Source organism: Haplochromis burtoni, unplaced genomic scaffold, assembly GCF_018398535.1.
Source record: "Haplochromis burtoni strain Fernald_Lab_line unplaced genomic scaffold, NCSU_Asbu1 Contig_356, whole genome shotgun sequence".
In the NCBI taxonomy this organism is placed as follows: Eukaryota; Metazoa; Chordata; class Actinopteri; order Cichliformes; family Cichlidae; genus Haplochromis; species Haplochromis burtoni.
In genome coordinates this window covers 138,397-163,504 of record NW_024582717.1, presented here as the reverse complement: position 1 = coordinate 163,504, position 25,108 = coordinate 138,397, and the positions used below count along the sequence as shown (strand labels likewise).

The window sequence follows — 25,108 nt, the reverse complement described above, 5'->3', positions numbered from 1 at the left end:
CAGTTAATATATATATTGTTTAGTATTAAGCTTTGCTTGTCCCATATTCAGTTTTTCAGCAAAACTTGTTTGAGTCCATAAGAAAAGATTCATTCTTATATCTAGAAGATTTTTTTTTTTCAATAAATATTAGCGTTAGCCCGCGACTTTGTTCCAGTTTTGAATTTTGGCCCACTGTGTATTTGAGTTTGACACCCCTTGCTTATAGTGTCAAAAAGACAGTCTGTGTAAACTGTTTAAATTTGATTTTTCAAAATACACAGTTAATTGGTTTGAGCCATGTTGTATTATGGTTTTATTTAATTGAATGTTGTAATTTTGTTTGTTTGGATTTTGAATATAAAAGCCAAAAAGTGACAAAAAAAATGAATGTTTATGAATTTGTGATACCTATAAACTCTATGTGCAGCATATCAGTTTCATGCTCCAAATTGAAACTGTTTAAATGTTAAACTGTATTGTCCCTTTTTAAATAAATGAATTGTCCGGGCAACAAATTAGTTCTTTGATTGAGATATGAGCAGGTCTAGCCCATCGGTTGTTAACAAGAACAGCAAGCCCCCTCCTTTCTGCTTACCACTCACCAAGCTGTCACTGCCACCCCGAACAGTGTGGAAGCCTTCAATAGATACACTGTCATCGGGAATGTCCTGTTTCATCTGTATTTCACTAAAGCACATCAGGCTACACTCCAGATACTCCATCAGACTCCAGAGTAACGCTATTAGTTCATCCATCTTGCTTGTTAGTGACCTAATGATCAAGACAAGAGTAAGAACACCAAGAAAAACTATATATAGTTGTTCCCTCGTTTATCGTGGGTGTTACGTTCTAAACATAACCCGCGATAGGTGAAATCCGCAAAGTTGTATATAACATTTGTATTCTATTGTATATATTATTCTATTTTATTCTATTGTATATAGTATTTTATTTTATTGCATTCCAGTGTTTTCTAATTTCTGCTACATAACTTTGCACTTTTGCTGTAACGAAACAAATTTCCCACCTGTGGGACTAATAAAGGTCATCTTATCTTATCTTATCAATTATTATAGATGTTTTTAAGGCCGTAAAACACCTCACTACACACTTTATAGTTTTCTCAGACAGGCATCGACATTTTCACACGTTTCACTCTTGTTTAAACAATCGCAAAGTTCAAACCTTCATAGAAAAATAAGTCCAGTATTATAGAATGAAACCAAAGATCAAACCCTCTTTTCAGGTCAAGAACATGGGAATAGAGCAGCTGCGAGAGAATGCAAAATTAATGAATCAATGGTGCGGAAGTAGAGAAAGCAAGAAGAATAAGTTGAATAAAGCTTGACTTATCTGATTGTTTGGTTTTGCTTAATGTGCCTTGTAATCCTTTGATGCTGACACTGTTGTGTTTGTTGTCTTCTGCTAGCGAAGATTTATGTAAATTTGACAATTTGGTCTACAGCCGATCAGGACACAGAACTCAATGTGCGGTAAAAAAAAGAAGCAAAACTGGACCCCCCAAAAATACGCGAAACAGCGAGGCCGCGAAAAGTGAACCGCGATATAGCAAGGGATCACTGTACATAATTTTAAACTCTACAGGCAACTTCTTAGCCCACTGAGCACTTGAATAGATATTGACCAAAGTGAACCCTATATATGTAGAGTGCTTTTTCTGTGACTGGCTGTTTACAACCATTCTATCCACGCATCCATCCATCAGAATTCTTCCCCTTATCGGAGGCTAGATCGCCATCCAGCACTCTAAGCAGAGAGCCCAGATCTCCCTCTCCCCAGCCACCTCCTCCCATTTATAAGGACAACACCAAAGCATTCCCAGGGCTTGTATTTGCAACCTCATTCAGTCACTACCCAAAGTTTGTGACCATAGTCGAGGGTGGGGACAGATCTGGCGGTAAATTGACAGCTTCGCTTTTACATTCAGCGCTCCCTTTTTCTACTTTGGGTAGAATCTCACATCGGACCTGTACTGGGTATTCCAGTCTTTTATAGCTGAGGATCTTATTCTGAGGTGCTAATTCTCAGTCCTGCTGCATCTAAACGCTTCAGTGCAAACTGGAGGTGACCACCTCATGATACCAACAGATCCACTTTATCTACAAAAAGCAGGGATGAAATTCTGAGGACACCAGAATCTGTGACAACGAGTCCAACATGCACCAAAAATGAGTACAACCTATTGGCAGCAATGCAGACCAAGCTCTCACAACAGTTGTGCAGGCCAGATACCGCATACTCTAGAAACTCCCCCAAACGATACTCTGAGAGACACACTCAAAAGCTTTTTCCAAGTGCTCAAAATATATGTAGTCTGGATGGTAAAACTCCCATGCACCCTCACATATCCTTAAGAGTCTAAAGAGATGGTTCAGCATTCCATGATCAGCACAAAAACCACAATGTTTCTCCAGAATCTGAGGCTCGACTAACAGACAAACCCTCCTTTCCAGTACCCAGCTTTGTGATACCCCCATAATTAGAGCATAGGGTAGCATGAGCGAGCCATAACCCCCAGACTTTACTTGCTTCCTCTACAGAGGAACTTTCAGTGAAGGTCCCAGACACGAGTTATTATAAATTAAATCAAATTCAGTTTTTATATAGTGTCAAATCACAACAACAGCCACCTCAAGGTGATTTATGATGTAAGATAAGCATCCCACAGTAATATAAAGAAAGCCCCAACACTCAGATTAACCTTACAGCATTTTTAATAGACAAGGCCAGTTCACAGCATTAAACCGAGTTATACTGTGGCATCAACATAAGCACAGTTTTAAACAGATTTTTTTTATAACTTGGAAAATGAGTTTGCCAAATTAATTATCAACAGTTATTTTTTCTGTGTAGCTGTGGAATTACTGAAAACTGTTTCTGGAGTACTTTAATGTTCCAGAAATCTTAAAATGCAAAGGTTATGAAGTCTCTCGACTCCTGTCCAGTTAGTCTGTTGTACAATATGATACATATTTTTATGAAAATAAATCATCATAATAAGGAGCACAAGTCATTCCTAAGAGAAGTAAAAAATGTTTAAAAATAGTCATCTGAGTAAATATAAGTTTCCAGATTTAAACAAATATAAAATTTGCTCTGTCCTATCACCTGAGGAAAGTCAGGTTGATTAGACTGAGCAGAATTCAGCTTTGAGAATAGAGTTACCTGCGAGAGAGTGAATCTATAACAACACTCACAAAGCAGAAACCCTTGCATGTATCATGGCTTCTTTGTGTGGGTAGCTGCTGAGTTCTACATGCATGGGTTGTTGAATTCACATGTGAAGTTTTAATTGTTGTTAAGAGCATGAGAGCATGTCATGAGAGCAAAAATACTGTCTGTGCTCTCATGACTGTGAGCCTGCCAGAGGGGAGGGAATTAAAAAAGAGTTTGTCCACTGGCATGTGATGTATCCATTTTATGTTTCCTGAAGTGAACAACAAGCTCATTTGTCTTGCTGGTACTGAGGAGCAAGTGGTTGTTCTAACACCAGGATGTGAATCCCTGGACCTCCTCTCTGTAGGTCGTCTCATTGTTGTCGGTTATCATCCCCACCACAGCTGTGTCATCTGCAAAATTGTATATAAAAATTGTGTTATGAATAGGGGTGCAGTCTTGTGTGAAAAGTGAATATGAGAGTGGGCTGAGAACGAAGCCCTGGGGTGTGCCATGGTTGACGACAGTGCTGTGATGAGTTCTCCAAGTCTGTCATGCTGTGGTCTGCTGGAAAGGCTATCAACTTGGCATAGTAAGAACAGCAGGACAGATAAAACTCCTGGAACAGGGAGTCAGTCTGCAGGCTCCTCTTTTAGAATAACGGGAAGCCAATAAAGAGAAGCTAATATGGGAGAATTAGGGCCTCTTTTTATTTAGTTCCTATTACTACTTTTGCTGCAGTGTTCTAGAACCACTGAAGGCTTTTCAGGAATATTTCAGAGCGACCTGATTATAATGAATTGCTGTAGTCCAGTGTTAGGAGTAATGTGAGAACTAGCTTTTAAGCATCATTTTGAGACAGGATATTTCAAATTTTACTGATATTGTCCAAATGAATGAAGAGAGTTCTACATATTTGCTTATTGTGTGTGCTCAGGGAAATATCCTGACCAGAAATTACTCCAAGATTCCTCCCAGTGTAAAAACCTCTCTCATTGGTTGCCTTTTTTCAGAGGCAAACGCAGTATCCAGCATCATGTGCAGTGAGAATATAACATGTTTACCATTTTCCCAAAAACAAATTCGGATCCACAAAAATTAAGTATATTCAAGTTAGGGAACAAGAAGGCAAGTATTAGAGCCAAGAAACCACTTTGTTTTAAATGCCTTTTTTAAGTATTAAGGAGGGAAAGAAGGCCTTTTGAAGGAAGCTGGGGCAGAGGTCACAGCTCATCAAGAAAGTTTGAGTTATGAGGTACCATAAGATAAGGTCTGCACTGACAATACCTCAGTCAATGTGTGCTAGTCCTGATGGTCTCAATCCAAATGGACTCAAGTCCTTCTGTCCCCCCCGGTGTGTCCACCTCCTGGTGAACATTGCGGACAACTACTCTACTATTATTTTGCTATGCTTTTGAAAAGGTCACTTCTCTTTAGATGTAGAAAATTGTTTCATCTAGTAAGATAAAAGATGAATAAGATCAGAAAAAATTTACTGGGTACTGGTTTTTCCTGATGACAGAATTAACACTTGCATTTTAAATTGCATACATGTTCATACATAGTTCATACATAACCTGGAATACAAAACATACTTTGATAACAGAAAGAAGATATTCAGTGCAGAAATTTTTCCCATATTAATTGCTTTAATGGTCTACAGGCCTAAAGACTGTCATTATGTAAACAACGCCCTCCCTGTCTCTGCAGCTGGAGTAATGACTGGAGCAACAGTGTACAGTCTGACACTGAGTCTGTCTCTGTGATGTCATTGGCGGAGAATAGCCAACGTGCCACACAGGGTGCCCGGGGTCGTCTGAATGCCACCGGTGGCACCAGTGACTTAAGTGCTCATTCAAAGAAGTGCCGAGATGCACCCAACTCCAACAGACACTTGCCATAAACTCTAAGGTAATTGATTAATTAATGAATTAATTTTCAATCTGAACCATGAAGAATATGAACCCAATCCTTTAGGAGACATCTAGCCTGTATTTCTGAAATGGCAAAAAAACAGAAAATTGCTAAATCTATATGGTAAATACTTCAGAACATATGATGTCACTATTGTGTGTTATAGTGTGCATCAAAGTCCAACACTACTGTCTCCAAAATATGACAATGGAAGAAATGGAAAAATAAATAAAAATAAAATGTTAATAGAAAGTATATACAGCTCATTGAAATCGAAAATGAATACCTCTCAGAAAATAATTCTTGTCTTTCAAGAAAAATGGTACTTACAATGAATTATTTTAAAAGATCATTTGAAATATTTGAATATTTCATCATTCAAATCTGTCTACAGTAAGTTCATACAAATATGACATAATCAAAACCTAAAGGCCAGTGTTTCTGTTGAGTGAAAGACTTGAGTGCTTTTAATTTGAAATGGATGCAGGAAAGATTTATTTATTTATTTTTGTATGATGTTACCTCAATGAAGTATCTTTAACAATGTGCAGCAGATCTAAGATATATAAAATTGAAATATCATATCACATGTTTGAGTTTTATAGATAAAACAAAAGAAATTAAAAAAAAACCAAACAAAAGTGCATGAGCTGCCACTTTTCTTCACCATAGCTATAGTTATCTTATCATTATAAAAATCCCATGTATTTACATTCATGAAAGAATTTTGCAATTGCAGACTTCGACGATATACCTACATCATCAAAAATGTTCTTGACTTGGCAAGATGTTGTGAAGGAATTTCCCTAAACTTGTTAATCATGGAAAAAAATCTACAGTCATCCACTTTAGTTGTCTTCCAGGCCTTCTGGTGATTCTGAGCTAGCCAGTGGATTCCTGCTTTTTAAGGAAGTGCCAGACTGTTGACTTGTTTATCTGACAAGTTTTTGCTATCTACACTGTTACAAAAAGAAAAAAAAAGTGTTTGGTGCAAGTCAGAATGTCATTCCTGTACCACACTACTTTGCATATCCAGAGAAGTTGGATCACACAGAGGGAACACTGAGGGAGGAATTTAAACTCTGTAACCAGACTATATTAAGAATATTGTGGATGTACAAATAAGTATTTTTAAACATGCAAGTTTTAACATAACTTATATTTTTTATGTGTCTTTATAAAGGCTCTCTGCAATGTCTCACATCTTTTATCTCTAAAAGAATGGGGCCCATGTATATGAAATTTATAGTATTATTATTAAATATTTCAGTACTTTATAACAATTAGTGAAATACTTTTTCAAAACCCTTGAATTAAAGCTGAAGGTCTGCATTAAAATAACATCTTAACTGTTTCATTTAAAACCCACTGGGGTCATGTAAAGAAGCAAACTGACAAAAATTGTAAGCATTGCCCTTGTAAGCATTGAAGAAAAATTAAAGAGGTCTATAAAATGTATCCAATTATTTAACCAAAAGAATGGCTTAAAAAAACTGGCTGAGAGAAAATAGAGGATTGTGTATTTTTTAAAAACATTTTTGTTTATTTTTGTTTTTCTTCTTTAGACACAGAAAAGGAGAGCAATAAAATGAAAGAAAGAATTTGAGTATCCAGTGAGGTTAGGAAGTGGCTACTCCCTCAGTACTTTAATGAAAACTAGAGTATTGGTTTGAAAGTGGTGCTAATCACCATACATGCAACAGATTCCATTTTTGCCACTGCAAAGTCATGCTGGTTCTCCTCTGACAACTGTCATAGCAGAACCCTTGACCTGTTGGGTCAAGCAAGATGAGCAGTGGTTACCTAGTTACAATAGCGGTTTTTGATACGGGCGACACCGGCGGTTGCCCGGGGCGGCATCATGGTGGGGGCGGCATCACGGGCATCTGCAAAAAATAAAAAAATTTAAAAAATTGCTTGTACTCATGCTGCCCCGACATCAGTCAGCGCAAATGGCATAGGCACCGATCGGTTTTCTATCGCCCATTTGCTGGGAGTAAGGGTGCCCTCCGTTTGTGAGGTGTGCCAGCTGCTTGCGGCACAGGGAGGAGAGGGCAGGGTGGCGGGGGTTTCTCCGGCTGGCTGGAGCAGCATCTAATAACCAACTCGCAAAATAAAACAAAATAAAAACAAACCAACAAACACGAAAACACCAGACATTATGATACAGACTTATAATTTGCACCGATGTCTTTTTGAAATTCTATATGTGAAAAGTGAGCGCGAGCGCCTGCTTGGTGCTGAAGTCAAAGTAAATTTTATTCTCATATTCGCTATATACAGTACAATATATAGAGAGACTAGACAACAAGGCTCCAGTTACAGCAGTGCAAATAAACAAACAATAAATATAGGAAGAGTAAGAAAAAAGGTATCCACTTTAGGACTAGCGGTAAAGAGATCAATAACAATTTAAAATTTATAATTTACAGTTTGATGATTTAAAATCTCACACACAACCTGTTGAAAGTGGAGGGGACCCTGCTGCTTCCAAATAGAGCACATTTCATTCATAATGTTGTAAATCCAAGCCCATTATGTATTCATGATTTGAATCCTGGGTTGTGTGAAATCCCAGCAATACACCCTAGACAAAGTGAATCTGTGAACTAAGGTGTAGGTTTGTTAGGTTATGTTGTGGTGATCTTCGGGTTGGGGGATTTGTGTTCATACGGGAGTGCAAAATTAAAACCAATGGAAGATGGACAAGAAAAGTTCAAAGCCATCAGGTCCTCATTTTAGAAAATAGAGAAAATAAGTGGAGGAGAAACGAGCAAAAGATACAGGCAAGCAGATGTGTCATTGGATCATGGCAGGTCATGTATACTGAAACAATCAGAACCAGAATACTTTTATGTAGGTTACAGTTGCTCCAAAAAACAAATGGTAAAAATAGTAACAGTAACAGACTAAACTCCAAACAATACATTATGTTACAGATTTTAATATTAATTATACATTGTCAATTGTTGATTTGTCCTCTTCTCGTTGTATGACAAATTATGATGGCTGTGTGGTAGCCGTTTGCATACTATGCATACTCTCTCTCTCTCTTTATGTGTGTGTGTGTTGTCGTGGAAATTTATTAACAAAGCCTGCAGACCTGATGAGCAGTTAAAACCCAACACTTTATTTCCCATGCATGAGGAGAGACGTCAGTCAGGCGGCACTGAGAGTTGTCTCTGACAATGAACAGTTCAGGTCCTTTTTAAAACACAGTCATAGAACAAAAGGCTTTTACTGTTGCAGTTCATACCTTGGTTCTAAACAGAAAACCCTCTAACACCTTTGAGACTCTCCCCCACTGTGGGGCCAAGCCTACCTGTGTGAGCTTCCATCTCCTGGGAGACATTCACCAGGGGCCCGTTCTTCGTACGTCGCTTACTACATCCAAGATCAAATGACACATCCAAGATCAAATCATCGCGCTAACCGTGAGCTCGCTAATCCGGTTCCCCGAACACACCTGCTGTTGACGATTACTACAGCTGGATGAAGTAATGTGCGATCACTGGGTGTCGTAAAAGGGGCTACGCATCGATAGCAGAAACAGTGATCGGCAAGCCTCTGATTGGTCGGCGAAAATGTCGAAGGGGCGTGCTCGGTATTTTCCGGCAGCAGAGCAAGAACTCATGAGTGCGGGATTTCAGGAGTTTCAGAGTTTAATTAAAACGCAAGGGAACACTGCAAAGGCTGCAAAAGCAAGGAGAGAGGGCTGGCAGAAAGTTGCTGACAAATCAAACTCGTAAGTAATGTAATAATAACAATAATAATGGAGTGGGTTTATATAGCGCTTTTCAAGGCACCCAAAGCGCATGACAATACCACTATTCAGTCACTTTATCATTTAGCCTATTTATAGATTTATTATATTACACTATATTATCCAATATTATATTACATTATATTATATTGTCATATTATATCCCCTTTCACATTAGAGCCACAACAGGACCCACTAGAACATGGGAACAAGTAAAAGTGAAATATAAGAATATTCTACAGAATGGTAATATTTATCACTTATATTGCTTTTCGTCTCTTGGAAAGAGACCCTGAAATAATCTGTTAGTTTGTTCATAACAGCAACCAAGAAAAGGGCAGAGCAAAAAAAGACAGGTGGTGGTCCTGCACCCCCTCGTCAACATGTTGGTTAAGTGAATAATACCCTCACGGGAATATCGATATCTCTCTATGAGCACACTGTCGCGCTGAGCTAAAGGATCCTGTCTGTCCCGCAATATACGCTGAATTCTGAGGACTCTCCTTATCAATCTTGCACCTTCCGCAATGGGTGGCTCGCGTATACGGACAGGACATGGCTGTGACAGGCTTCCCAAATCCACCTTCGCTTTTATAGCCGTGGTCTCTCATCTTGATTACACGAAGTAATTTACAATTGCTACTCTGAAATATGGATTACATCTGTAATAATCACATACATGTAATAGAATGTTAATAGTACATTTCCCTTTTTTAGGAAATGACCTGTATGTATCTGTGTGACATCAATAACAGGATCAAGTGCTGCATTATCTTTAGTTACATTGATGTTATTTATTTGTGGTGAAACGGTGGCGGAATGTCGCTGTTGCTTTCGTATGATGACGCGGACATACCTGCGTGGCCGCGATCTAATCCTGTTTACATAAAGTAAACCTGCTCCCGAGCAGGTTTACGCTTACGGCTCTGTTGCTATGACAGCAAGTCCCGGATGAGCTTCGGGGAACCGAACGATCCAGGATCACGCGAAATCGTCAACAATCTCATCCAGCTAACTTACTTAGCGAGGTACGAAGAACGGGCCCCAGGTTCTCACCGTCTGTTTCCCAGTGTGAATGAGGTGTGAACCAGACATACTAAACTAAGTAACATCAAAGCATTTCATCAAGACAATACATTAAAGAGAAATCCTACTACAATTCCCACCCTCTTGATTGCATCCCAATCACTAATACCAAGGATTTCTCTTCCTAACATTCTGTTAATTACATCAGCAACATTGCACATTCAAAAAGGTTTCACAATATCCATCATTCTTACAGTGTCAGGAAAAATAACTTCACTCATCACAATCATCCTCGCTCTCGCTATCATCAATGTAATCTTCAGCTTTCAACAGGGTAAGCTGCAATTTGGGAGACTCGCTTTCTCTTGTCAGTGCCACTGTGATTAATCTACTCAATAGGGTACGGAGGCATGGGATCAGACAGCAACCGCATCATGTGAGAATGGCAATACAAGTGGCTATGGACATTAGCAACGACATCACTATGGCCTTATACTTCCCAAACTGTCTGTTGAACCACCCGTCTAAGGGGTTATTAAATAAATTCAAATTCAAATTCAAATTTTATTTGTCACGTACACAGTCATACACAGTACGATATGTAGTGAAATGCTTGGACAACTGCTCGTGACCTAAAGAAAACAAAAAAGGAAAAGGCTATGAATAAGATAGGAAATAAATATGAAAAATTAAAAAGGGTAAATTTAACTATTAATGCCGGAGTCCTCTGTCATTTGGGATGACAGTGTTTGCAAACCTTCCAAGGCTCTGGTTACAGTGCCGCCTGGAGCTGTGTTTTTTGGAATGAAAGTGCAGCACAGAGGACCCACCATAGTGCAGACCCCCCCTTTTTCAGCCAAGAGCATGTCCAGAGCCATTCGATTCTGCCAGGCCATCAAGGATGCAGCAGCCAGCTGTTCAGATAGGCCTGCCACTGCATCCCGTGTCAGATTGGCCAGTCGCTGGACGTTGTAATGGACATAGTTTATTCTGTCCATATTCTTATTCGGAGTTACCCATAAGAAGATAGACTCGAAGCCCCAGCAACCTGGTTAACCAATTTAAACTCATCAGGGACACTTCTGGGGACACCTATAGCGTCTATATAAGTTGTGGAGTTTTTAGTCAAATCAAAATCTTGCGTTGTGGTCCTACGGGCCCTTCCCACATGGGTCTCTGCAGAGGTGTGGGACCCTGCTAACACTATAGGGAGAGCCAACCTCACAATGGTCCAGGTTCCTGACCAGCTGCTGGGCAGAGTGTCTCTTAACACCTTGTCAACGCACCACCAGAACAGATCGGCTCAAGCCACGTTAATGCTGCTCATATTTTCCCATTTTGTGACATTTATTATTTTAGCACACGATAAATCATCAGGAGCTCCTACGGGGGTGGCATTTACTCTGGTTAGGCATGGGGAGAACACGGGGGGGGGGAGTGGTAGCATGCAATCAATTCCTGGTCTGTTCTCCCAGAACAATAAAGGGACAGGCACAGTGAACAGTGTGGGGCAGGCTGCAGAGCAGGCCACACAGTCTGTCATGTTGCTTATACTGGCCGTGTATGTTATCCAGTCAAGCCAAGTATTTGGTGGTCTGAATGTTTGCTTGGCTATGGTGGCGGTGACCTCCGTTGCATTAGCACGGGTCACACTGTGGTTTGGGCTTAATGCACGATGTAGTCTTACCTTTATTATGCCCATTGTGTCTGCGCCGGCCTGATCCACTCCTATGATTAAATAATAGGAGTCTTCTTTGGAGTCGTGGCATTGTCCCGGGAAGTTTGGTCTCCTGGAAAATGGGTTCCAGAGGGCAATCATCAGCCCACTGAAGAGCATCAGGGCTACCCCAGTGATGAGCTGCTTCCTGGCTTGTTGCATCGTTGCAGGTAGAGGGTAGACTGCCTACTACCTGAATGAGGTGCGGGGATTATTCTGTCCCGCTTGTCTCGTCCGGTTGTTCCTCCATTCCAGGTGATTCTCCTCCAAACAGCTTACAGTGGCTGGCGTGGATCCAAGTAACTCGTTCTCCAACCTTCACCGCTGTTTGTGGCCAGTAGGACTTGGAATGGGCCCAGCTTCCTTCAATGCCTGGTTCACAAAGTGAGTGCCATTATCACTTGTGATTTTCCCCGGGATATCCCACTTGGGAATGATTTCTGACAGGAGGGCTTTTGCCACTGCACTGCTGTCTGCACTTTTAGTGGGGAATGCTTCTACCCACTTAGAGAACATGTCCACTACCATCAGACAATACTTCTTTCCCTCGGCTGGTGTCAATTCAATAAAATCCATCATTAGATGTTCAAAAGGCATATCGGGGGGGTGTTGCAGTGTTTACCTGTGAGACCCACATCGTTGGTCTCACAAATGAGTCACCTTTTGCAACACCTCTCAGCTGCTGTGGAAAAATCCTTTGGTGAACCATAGCGATGTTACTGCTTGTAGCATCCCCCCTTTAGACACATGGTCTAACCCATGTGCCCATTTTAGAAACCATGGGAAGAAGTGGTTAGGCAGACATGGGCGGCCATCAGGGGAGCGCCAGACAGATTTGACCAGTGTGCAGCCATGTTTGCGCCAGATTTCTCTGGCTGGGAGGCAAATGACTGCACAGCAGGAGATCAGCGAGGCTAGGTGTGGTCAGCGGCGCCAAGACAAGTTGGAAGGGTAGGCCTCCTTCGGCGGCTGCTTTGGCAGCTGCATCGGTGGCAGCATTTCCTCGGGAGACAGAATCAGTTTTACCTGTGTGTGCTGCACACTTCAGTACAGCAATGCGAGCAGGTAGGAGAATGGCGTCCAGCAGTGCTGCTACCTGGTTAGCATTCAGGTTGGGCTTCCCATCAGATTTCAGGAACTTTCTGTGTCTCCACAAGGCGCCAAAACCATGTACCACACCAAACGCGTAGCGAGAGTCAGTGTAGATGGTGTCCGACTCACCCTCCGCAAGTTTACAGGCTTCTGTGAGCGCCACAAGTTCCGCAGTCTGTGCTGAGAAGTGTCTGGGCGATGAGCCTGAAACAAGAGTAGCATGATCAGAACACACAGCAAAACCCACCCGGTTAGTTCCACATGAATCGCGTGAGGAGGAGCCATCTACATATAACACAATGTCAGAGTTCTCGATGGGAACATCTAACAGGTCGATCCGAGGTGTACAAGTTTCACCCAATACAGCAGTGCAGCTGTGTGGCTCACCATCCTCTCGCGTGGGGAGAAGAGTGGCTGGGTTAGGTGTTGTGCATCGTTTCACTGTGATGGTGGGCATGTCAAGCAGTATGGAAGAGTACTTGAGCCAGCAAGCTGCAGAAAGGTGTGAAGTTTTCTGCTCCAGCAAAATAACAGAAACTGCATGGGGTACCTGCACTGTCAGAGGAGAGTGCCCTACGATGTCACGTGAGGCGAGAACGGCCTTTTCACACGCAGCTACTGCTCACAGGCATCCAGGCAGGCCCGCAGCCACTGGGTCAAGCTTGGAAGAGTAATAACCCACCGGGCGAAGGGAATCACCATGGTGCTATATGGCTCTATGGCTTCCTGTTTCAGAGGATATTGTCTTTGGCATGGTCTAAAAGAGGACTTTGAAGTGATTACCACTTGCTCACAATCTTTAATTAGCCTACATCATACATATAGGAGGCCCACAAGCCATCAGGCACCTCTGTCAGCAGGGGGTGTGAGGAGTTTAGAGGAGGTGTCGTTTGAAGCAGACAGTGTGAGACAGCTATGTCCACTAGCTCAACTGAGCGGACACAATGGACTGTATATGTCACGGTTTTCTTGTAGGCTTTTATTTCCCGAGAAAACAACACTGCTTTCTTGTGATCTGTAGTCTCCCAATCACAGGCGCGGTAGCACCAGTGCATAAATTCTCCCATGTCTTCCCACTGGTAGCTGTAAGCTTTTGCCAGGGAAACATGTGGGACCGATGCATCCATAGCAAACATGTTTCTTTGCTCATCAGTGAGAGAAATCGCAAGTGCAGCAAATGTGGAGCTCCAAAACATACATGTCACAGTTAGCAAATCATTCTCGGTTCTGTACCATTCTTCCTCATAACTGTCATCAGGACCATGCAGAGAAAAATGAGACATGCAACTCAACTCTCCGGAAGCCATAAAATAGACGTCTGGAGGCATGCAGTTGCGAGTCCCTTGTACGAATTCTGTAACAAACAGCCCCTCCTCCAGCTTCCACCCGTAAGCGAAAGCCGGGGTCACGGGGCTATATTTCACCATCATATAATCATAGTCAGATTGCGTGATTTTAATGCCATTATAGCAGGAAATTAAACTTATTTTCAGCTTGCACATCAAATCTCTGGCAAGCAACTTGACCGGGCACAGGTCTGACCACAGAAACCCGTGTGTGAATTTTCTACCCTGTCCGTCTACACAACACAGGGGTGAAAGTTTCTCTCTGTATGGTTCCTGATGCGGACACAGAATGAGTGAACCTCTCACCCAGCACGGGCTGGGGTGAGAGAGAATCTGAGCGTAATACAGAGTTGGTGGCCCCGGAATCTACAAGAAATTCTACTTCCTGATTACAAACTAACATTTTATACAAGGGTAGTGATTTATAAGGCGCGCTATTTAAATGTACATACACTCAACAAAAATATAAACGCAACACCTTTGTTACTGCTCCCATTCCCCATGGGATGGACGTAGAGACCTAAAATTCATTCCAGATACACAATATAACCATCCCTCCCAAACAGTGGTCACAAATCAGTCCAAATGTGTGGTAGTGGGCACATCTGCTATATTGAGATAATCCATCCCACCTCACAGGTGTGCCACATCAGGATGCTGATCTGACATCATGAGTAGTGCACAGGTGTACCTCAGACTGCCCACAACAAAAGGCCACCCTGGAATGTGCAGTTTTGTCTCACAGCAAAATGCCACAGATGCCACAAGCAATGAGGGAGCGTGCAATTGGCATGCTGACAGCAGGAATGTCAACCAGATCTGTCGCCCGTGCATTGAATGTTCATTTCTCAACCATAAGCCGTCTCCACAGGCGTTTCAGAGAATATGGCAGCACATCCAACCGGCCTCACAACCGCAGACCTCGTGTAACCACACCAGCCCAGGACCTCCACATCCAGCAGGTTCACCTCCAAGATCGTCTGAGACCAGCCACCCAGACAGCTGCTGGAACAATTGGTTTGCACAACCAAACAATTTCTGCACAAACTGTCAGAAACCGTCTCAGGGACGCTCAACTGCATGCCCGTCGTCCTCATCGGGGTCTTGACCTGACTCCAGCTCGTCGCCGTAACAGACTTGTGTGGGCAAATGCTCACATTCGATGGCGTCTGGCACGTTGGAGAGGTGTGCGCTTCACGGATGAATCATGGTTCACATTGTTCAGGGCAGATGGCAGCTGAGAATGTCCCAGTTCTTGCATGGCCAGCATACTCACCGGACATGTCACCCATTGAGCATGTTCGGGATGTGCTTGACCGGCGTATACGACAGCGTGTACCAGTTCCCACGAATATCCAACAACCTCGCACAGCCATTGAAGTGGAGTGGACCAACATTCCACAGGCCACAATTGACAATCTGATAGACTCCATGCGACGATGTGTTGCACTGCATGAGGCAAATGGTGGTCACACCAGATACTGACCGGTTCTGGGTCCCCAGACCCCCAATAGCGCAAAAAACTGCACATTCCAGGGTGGCCTTTTGTTGTGGGCAGTCTGAGGTACACCTGTGCACTACTCATGATGTCAGATCAGCATCCTGATGTGGCACACCTGTGAGGTGGGATGGATTATCTCAATATAGCAGATGTGCCCACTACCACACATTTGGACTGATTTGTGACCACTGTTTGGGAGGGATGGTTATATTGTGTATCTGGAATGAATTTTAGGTCTCTACGTCCATCCCATGGGGAATGGGAGCAGTAACAAAGGTGTTGCGTTTATATTTTTGTTGAGTGTATGTACCAGCTGGTGACACAGAAACCGTTCTACATGCTCAAAAGTGTGATGTATTAAAGTGTGTGTGTCTGTGTGTAAAACACTTTCTACGTCAGTGTGTGTGTGTGTGTGTGTGTGATTTTCACTTCCCTGTTCTGATGAGGTGGGAAAACCACAGCCTGAAGCGTTCTCTGGCGTCCTTTCCCTCTGGTCTCAGTCTGCCTGCACCCACCACTGGCCCTGGTCACTTGGTCGTTTTAGTGTTGATGATGTTCGCGTCTTGGATAGCCTCGGTTAGGGCAATTCCGCTTCCAGTGTCCAAGCTTACCACAGGATAAGCAGGCATCTAGGTCTCCTCACCACTGCTGTCGTTGTTGATCGCATCGTCGATCACGCCATCGATCATGCCGTCGATCACGCCGTCGATCATGCCGTTGATCACGCCGTTGATCACGCCGTTGATCACGTCGTCAATCACGTTGTCGATCACGTCTTCCCCCCCGGCCTCGGCCGTGCCAGCTGCCTTTACAGTGGAAGCCACCCCGCGGGTTCGCTGAGGCCTTTTTACAGAGTTAAGGTTGCGTTGTGGAGGTCGCCGCTCTGTTTTTCCTGTTTCTTGCTTTTTACTTTCGTCAAGGTGGTTCTGAGCGTGGCGGGCATGGTGTCGTAGTTCCGTTAGCCGAGGTTCATTTTCCCTCCCCACTTGCGAACACCTTACTTCGGCTGCCACATCTGATCTTAGTCCCCGTAAAATATGGCCGCAGAGATGGTGCTCACATGTGGAGGCGGTGACACCTGTCATGTCATCCTTCGGTATTCCACCATTAGCTTCAAACACATTTATCATACGAAGTATAAAATAATCCACAGATTCGACCTGTCTTTGCTTGTAAGCCTGACAATATCCATGGTTTTCTTCATGCTCGTAGGTCAGGTGTCTTACCCCCAGCGTAGGGTCAGGCAAGGAATCCAGATCGGCATCGGCGTTCAGGCCCGGCAAAACATCTTGTACTAGGGCACAAGGAGAAGCACAAACAGTGTGTGAACAGGGAAATTATGTTTTGTTCTCCTTGATATACGGCGGCGGAAGAGGCGCTGAGGCCGATTCTGCATCAGCTTCCCTTCCATGCACTTCTCTAGGCAACTCTTTCAGAGCTGCTTTCTTTTCCCTCCTTTCTGCTTCCATCATCCACATTTTCAAACATTCCTTCTCATCGCTTATGCTACGCAAATCTACAGTGTTAACTTTCCTTTATTTCAAAAATTTCACTTCCTCCTCCTGCAACTGTTTCTCTACTTTCTTTAACTGGTTAACACTCAGCGATCCCTTCCCGGGAAACCCGTTTACTTTTTGCCACTTAACAACATATTTCATACACCCAATTCCCCATTTCTTAACCATACAGTCAAATATTGAGTTTTGTCCCTGGCTGCCTGGTGGAACGTCTGCCGCTCTACTGGATCTAGATCCCATTTTACTACATGAGGCGTCCCCCGTGAGGTCCTTGCCTTCTACGGACCAAGGAACGAACACCGCCACTCCGTGCACTATAGTACGCAGAAATGGACTCCGACAGTGTATCCGAACCGCTGTCCCTGTGACGTACTTGGACCAAACACAGGTCTGGGCCGGCTTCTCCCCAACAGCGCGCTCGAGCCAATGTCCTTGTGATGGACATCTCTTTTGGCTCTCAGCGAAGGCGGTCGCACTTTTGTCCTCTCCTGCCCTTATCTTCCCTGCTTAGCTTCTTATGTCCTTGTCTTGTCTTGTCTTGTGTTTTTACTTACTTTTCCCTGGAACACTCTCTCACAGTCTGTTCTCTAAAACCTAAAAGAGGAATTATGGATTTGATCAACTGGTCTCTGAATGCAATTGACACCCCTTCTCAACGAGAATTCTGGGCTCGGGTGAGCCTGACTGCTGAAGATATCTACCTATTCGGAACCATGATAACAGGGTTCTTGCTGATCGGAGCTGGCTTGGCCCTGGCTTATCGAAGAATTAAGGAAGCGGAACCGGCTGTTCAAACCCCCACAAGGCTGCCCGCTGGAATTGAAATGATGGGACGAGGCGTGAGTTTCTCAAAATGGGCTCATTGAGTGCAGCACGGATAAGATCTTGGAGAACGCACGGCTGCTGTGAATACTCAGAACAAGACCTCTGAGTGAAAAACTGAATTACATCTGGAGGGGCTAGCTCGAATAACACCTTTGAGCGCAAATTGGATCACATCTTGGGAAGTGCACTGCAGTCGTGAGTTCTCAGAACCTGCTCTTTGAGCACAAGAATGACAACATCACGGAATGTAAGTAACATCATGGCAAAGCTCACGGCTCTCCAACGGGAGATTGAGAGACCAGTGTTGGACTGTTAGAACAGCTTTGAAATTCATATGAGTTGTTTGCACTAGAGTAAAAACCACCATCACTTCATGCGGAGACCCCTTCGGCGCCAGCTGCGGTCTCAAGGCTGGAGCTGAACAAAACACCCTGATAACGACTATGTTTAGATTGTTCCCCCCATTCCATGCAAGGCCACCTGGGTTGGCTGGAAGACTGTTTACTTAGCCTGGCGGGCGAAGGACACTGTCTCAGCTGAACTCTGGACACACACACACACATACACTGATATGCACACACTGATCCCCCCTCCCTTTCCAAACGCCTTCGATGCTTGTGCCCTACCGGGGAAGATGGCAGTCGACTGGACCAGCGCAGACATGCTGCAGGACCGGATGCGCTGTCTACACCGGCTCTCTCTTACCCTTTACCCGCCCCTGTTGCTTGTCTTGTGTTTCTATGGTGCATTGATAGTCATGTGCTTTTTGTGCTGAGGTGTTTTTTCTGTTATCAAACTGTTCTCTCACTAGGTTTTTTTTCTCCTCCTCTTACCTCATGTTATGTATTTTCGTTGTTTTTTTTCCTATCAGCCTACCTTTCTGACATGTCTCCCCAATGTGATGTTTGTGTAAAGTTGGTCAGAAGGTTCCTTTGTAAGTGCGCATGCGCCATTAGCGTGCTGCCTGCTGTAACCCTAATTTCCTTCGGGATTAATAAAGTATTCTGATTCTGATTCTGATGGACCGTACCCAACACAAGCCTGGGGCCTCAAACCACCAGGATTTTTCTCCAGGAGACTCGAACTCCTCTGGCGCCAGAGGGAGTGTTCGCCCAGGGCGCCAAACAGGCTAGTACCGCCGCTGGCGATAAACAAACAAGAGAGAAAAGCCAATCAGCTGATCATTGATCAGTTTCATGATTGAAGTAGCAACAGGAGAGGGAGGGGGAGAGAATGAGAGAAGAAGAGGCTGTACAGCATAAAGACAGAATAACTCCAGCTTTGTGTCTTTTTCCATTCTAGCTGAAGTACGGGACAAACTGCGTTCCTTCTCAGCTCAATACGAAACATGTAATATTTTCTCTGAATGAGGGATGATTCCATTTTTTATGGGACGGTTGCAACTCTACTAACTAACCTTATGAATAAAATAAAGTTCGCAATCAGCAACATGATAGCACCCACCCAGCTGTATAGAAACTCCATCATTCTAGCTAGTACGCAATACGAGTTATTGTAACTGAGTGTAAAAATTCAGCACTACAAAAATAAACTATACCTAAACTTGGTTTATATCTTACCCAGATAGACTGCAGGTCATAACTTCTTTCCTGAAGTTCAGTTCACCTGACACTCGGACCGGCAGCCGCCTCGGGTCTCTGCTCTTGCCTCCCCTTTCCTTCATCCACCTGCTGGCCTCTGTGGTAGCTCCGCCATTGCCACCACCAAACAACTTAGTTATTTTTACACATCTGCCAGCACCTGGCCAATCCACCACCTTTCATTGTTTATACTGTTACTAAAAAAATGAATAAATAAATAATCGGCCCATAAAAACGAAAAATCACCATCGTCCAGCTATGGTCTTGCCATCAGTTAAGCTGGCACGCGCACCCAGGGTTGCCGACCCCTGGATTAAATGCACTCTCTCATTTCATCTGTAGTTGTTCTGTCAGATACAATTACGCCTTGCAGAAATATTAGACTCACAGACATATCATGTATAGGGATGGGTATCGTTTAGGTTTTATCCGATACCGGTGCCAAATCGGTACTTTTGAAACGTAAAAAAGATTTGACCGCCAAACCCATCTGTTCTCTGATTGGATTGTTACATTTGTGATTGACATGACATTGACCAATCAGATGAAAGGAAGAAATATAGGGTCAAAATTCGTACTTGTAACTTGCAGGTTTTTTTTGGCTAAGTCCACACACAAATCTTTTTTACACACACACAAATTCTTTTTACACATACAAATCCTGATTTACAAGTACAAAACTGATTTACAAGTACAAAATATTTATGACCACAGTTTGAGCCCATAGACTAGCAGTCTTCTTATGATCATTTGTTAAAAAAAACTTCTTTTGTGTGTGTGTTATAGGTAAATAAATCAAAGTGCTTAATTAACTGAATTTGCAGCTTAAAGTATAAAAGTGCTTTTAGTCAGCAACACTAGAAAATCATTATGTCATGTTAATTCATTTAACACCCAGTAATAATGTGATTAGTTATTGTGTGTTAAGTTATACTGATGTTGAATTGAAATGCTACTGACCCAGTTGTATAATCATTGTTCACATGTGTCTGTGAAGGTTCTCAGTCATCCAGGTCATCGTAGTCAAAGGAGCTTGCAAAGAAAAGCGTCTGGACTTCTTTAAGTTGCTTGAAGACGTTTCACCTCTCATCCGAGAAGCTTCTTCAGTTCAATTCATTCAGTTCATTGTTCACATGTGTTTTTTTTTTTTTTTAGGTTTGTACCAGTGATGGCAACTTCAGAGTCGCAGAACTCTCTTGCAACCCCTGGCTCTCCTCCATCCGAGATTTCAGCCCCCATATCCAGCCTAGCTATCTCTGTTCCCTCTGTGACTTTAAGTCCCTCTGGTGAGGAAGAGCGCCCTTTGCTGCATCAGCTGCACAAGTCCTCAAGCCGGGATGTACAAAAGAGAACCTCTTCACACTACAATCATGGCCATGTGGCAGATAGCTTGCCATCTAGTCCACTGTTCGCTATGGAGAATACTGACTACCAAACCATACAGGACACCAGAGCTGCCAGCTATATGTTTTCAATAGCACCTGTGAAATTAATTAACACAAACAACAATGTAAGTGACTGCAGCAACAATAGTGTCACTGACCATGTGGTTGATTATTTGAGGTTAAATGGTGACAGCATACTAGTAAGTGATACAGAGGATCCTCGGGGGGAACACATACCCTTCCTAAGTGCAGACAGGAATACAGTCCTTTTACTCAGGGCTGTAGATAGCGGCAGGACTAACCCAGCATCACCAAATGATGACCTACCAGTAAAGTCATCTAGCCTCATCAACCAACAAGATTTAATTGCTGCGTAAAGTAAAAAAAAGAAAGAAAGAAAAGAAATTGCTAAGATTACTTCACATGGAGGAAGAATATAAACAATCTTTAAACCTTTATTTTCGATAAATTCTCATAATTTATTTGCTGTGTAAAGACTTTTAAAGACAAATGAAGAATGAAACTTTTATTTTAGAGATGTAGTAAATAAAGTTTTATAAAAAAAACAGTACAAATGTCTTGTAGGTAAAGTGCCATACGCTAGTATGCAGCAGTTCATAGTATAGTTAAAAGAATATTTCAGTGCAGACAAATATCAATGGTGCCTTTCTGTTTAGTATGCTTAAGGGGCCGTAATATTGCATACTGGGCCATGTATCACCCTCTTATTCTTCAAGTTAATAATCAGATGCTCTGTGTTGTCTGCCTTTAACATCTTGCACTTTAGGGCACCCACTGACATATTTGAAATCAAATGTTATGGGTTCAAAGTGCATGCTATGTTCTTAAATGCTGTCATGAAAAAATGAGCAGACAATTGACTTGAATTGATGGTTTTCTTACCTGATGTCCTACTTTTATCACAGTCTTATGGTATATATTATTAGTAAGCTTATAACCTGGATTCCATCAAAATGTCAGAGATCTTAACTCATTCACTGCCAGCCATTGGCAGTGAATGAGTTAAACCCATTGACTCATTCACTGCAATTGACGGCTATAGACGTCAATGGCTGAATGAGTTAATAATTTTATTCATCACTGGACTACACTGTGGATGACCTGCCAGAAATGAATATTGTAGCTGTGAGATAAATATACATTCATTAAAGTTTGCCTCAACAAGGTGCATAAGATACACACAAAGAGTTGTATTTACATTCGACCATTTCTATGTTTAAGAAGTATTCACTGAATTGTATGGCATTGTTATAACAATTAAACAATGTTCATGCTTAAAGAGTAGCAGCCTAATAATCCTAAAGTTTCTGGTATGGGTTAAGCTGGATGCTGGTTTTCACATGCCCCATAATCCTCCTTAGAAGTTTTATTTATTCCTATGCTGACAGATGTTCTGCCTAAGTATAAACTGTCTCAGTTAAGGTGGTACAGTCAACGACTACTAGTGTGAAGACCAGCAATTCTTTAAAATAGTATCTTTAAATCAACAATATCTACAAAGTAAATTAGCTACAAGATCTATGTCTGATTTGTTCTTGTGTGAATCCAACCAGTGCCTTGTATTGCACTGTGGATCTTAGAGAAGTGCTGAATGTATAAATTGTGGTAATTTCCTTTAATTTAAACCATATTTCTGAAAAAAAAAAATTGAAATTGAAATTTCCCCCCAAATTAACTTGTTATCCTCTTGCTGTAAGAGTCAAGTTCAGGTTTTTCCTTTTAATTTAAATGTCCTGTCTTGATATACAATTACAATTAATTACAACAGATTGAATATAAACAATGCAAGATATACAGTCATTTCATCTGCACACATTAGTACATAGAGAAAAAAATATCTTGCACATTTTGTCACTTGAATGGTTAGCATAACACAGAGAACATTGTTTTGAAATGGGGGTGTCTTTAATTTATGTAAATATATCAGGAAAATCTCCTGCATTGTTGTTTCTCACTGAATATCACATTATGTGTTTTGTGTGTTAGTGTCAAAGCATTTGGGATTAAAAAAGAACTTTCAGTTGTTCTGTCTCACTATTGATTGATACAATGAAAGTCTTGTGCAGCTGTAATAATAAATAAAACACACATTTCACATTTGAGCATACATGTGAACATGATTTATATGTCAAATCTATGGCTTTTTATCAGTTTGGGTTTTTTGGTAAGGACTGATCATTTTAAAGAACTGAAGATGAATTCTCTTCAGTTCTTTAAAGAGAACTTTGTAATTAGACCTTCTGGACCGCTCATGGCAGAACAAAGTCCCAACAATGATAGGAATTAGGACAAGACTCCTGGTGTCTAGATGCTGGCAGTGGTGGAATTGAGGATGAAGGCTTGGATGTGGGTTCTGAATGGAAGGAAATGTGGAGGAGTCGGGTTGCACATATGAGAGTCTGAAAGACAGAATGACGAAACAGCAGTGAGATTTAAAGCACACACATAAGAGAGGCTGATTGTCTTGCAGCAGGCAGGCAAGAAAATTATCCAGCTTAGAGTGATGATGTCAGTATTGTCAGAGTTGTTTGACACTGTGGGAAAGTGGATGTGATGTAAAGAATGGACTTGCAGTCAAAAACCCAGGAAAGCAGGCAGATTAGTGAATAATTTCTTATAGTAAACACTATAGTGTAGTCTAACTACACAACTTCAAATTAAGTCCTGGCTGCATATTACACTGAAAATAAATAATAACACAAATTTGTACTCCCTTTACATACATGTTATTCTATGTGCTGAGCAATGCCATTTTGTTTTAATTCTGTATTTTACTTGTATCTTTGATACCCATTAAACATGTAATTTTTTTTTCATGTAATGTCTTCTTTCATGAAAGCAAATAAAAGTAATTTTTGAGCACAAAATTTTGATTTGTGTTCATGACTTATTGAGTGCATAAGGTAAAGCTGCAGATCTTGCCAAGCTTTAAGCAGTTTAGGAAAGCTAAAGACACATGGGTAGCGGGACAACTTCAGTCCTGTATCATTTAATTAATATAATTAATAATGAATTCATCTTAATGCTGGCTATCATATGATGTATATTAGCTTGCTGATTAAAGGTAATATATATATTACTAATTTATGATATATATTATAATATATTGTAGTAAACTTACCATTTAGTTCACCTTTAGTTCAGAATGAACCCAATCCTGGCACCATTCCTCTTCTGCAGCTTTCTGACTACTTCACTCGTCACCATGGCAACCACCTCTTACCCTCCTTTAGACCCGCATGAAAAGAGAGAGTTCTCCAAGCCCAGAAACTCGTGACCATGTTTACCTTCTGGTGCACTCACTAGTGAGACAACCCTCCCCCTTAAATTCCTTAGAGAAGGGGACTTTCTCTGTAATGTCTAATAGTATCAGAGGAGCAGTCCACCTCCAAACACTGTGTGCAGTAAATGACAAAACACAAACACACATATGTGATGCTAATTATGAGATATTAGCCTTACAGACAAACATAAATCGCAACATGGAGGCTTGGGGACCTCATTTGTTCACACCACATCAATAAGATGCTCTCTGATGGTTAGAAGGGATGGCTACTGTGTCACACATAGCTTTGCACTACTAAAGTGTTTTTGGTAACATGAGACTGACCAAGACAGAAGTACGAAGAGTGTGAAGAGAGATAGTGAAATGTGCCAGTGCTTCTACAGGTTGTCAGACTGACAACCTGTGGAAGGCAGTAATTGGTGTGCAATATTTTTACAGGAGGGCTAGTGGAGACAATGACATCTAAGGATAGGAATTAAATTCTGAGTAGTTCAGTTGTACTGGGTCCCAATTTCCAGTAGTTTAATGCTTTATAAATGTTAGTCTGCTTGCTTAACGATTTTGCTTATCGGTTCCACTTGCACTTGTGCTGCAATCACATGATTTCCATTCCAGTGCTGGAGGAGGAAAATAATGGTGCAGTCTGTAGGGTGGAAATGGACATTAATTTTATTTTTACTTTACAAAAGGACAACAGAGCAATGGTACAGTGCAAACTGCATACAGGACAGAAACAACTGCATTATGCTGCTAACAAAATAACATACTAACACTAGCAAGATTCGTGTTAGTGTGCTAACACGAAGCTTGCTAGCTTTAATTCACTTTGTGGTTTCCTCAGTCTGCTGGTTTAGCAGGAGGATTCAGGGTAAATGGCCTGTTTTTATATAGCGCTTTACTAGTCCCCCAAAAAGACGTAATCACAGCGCGGACCGGACGCATCAGAATCGCTAAG

At 42.0% G+C, this 25,108-nt stretch overlaps 1 protein-coding gene across 7 annotated transcripts in view; it reads left to right on the top strand.

The window, feature by feature from the left end:
* The window catches only part of slc38a9 (solute carrier family 38 member 9), a 99,988-nt gene extending 76,546 nt beyond the window's left edge, over nt 1–23,442 (top strand). For 6 of the 7 annotated variants that reach the window (XM_042228830.1, XM_042228829.1, XM_042228833.1 and 3 more), the window contains one exon: nt 20,617–23,442. In XM_042228830.1, coding sequence (XP_042084764.1) covers nt 20,617–21,223 — 607 coding nt within the window. In that variant the 3' untranslated portion in view covers nt 21,224–23,442. Of the gene's footprint in view, nt 1–4,869; nt 5,071–20,616 lie in introns of all 7 variants that reach the window. The other variant, XM_042228835.1, reaches the window with a different exon arrangement.
* The last annotated feature ends 1,666 nt before the right edge of the window (nt 23,443–25,108 follow it).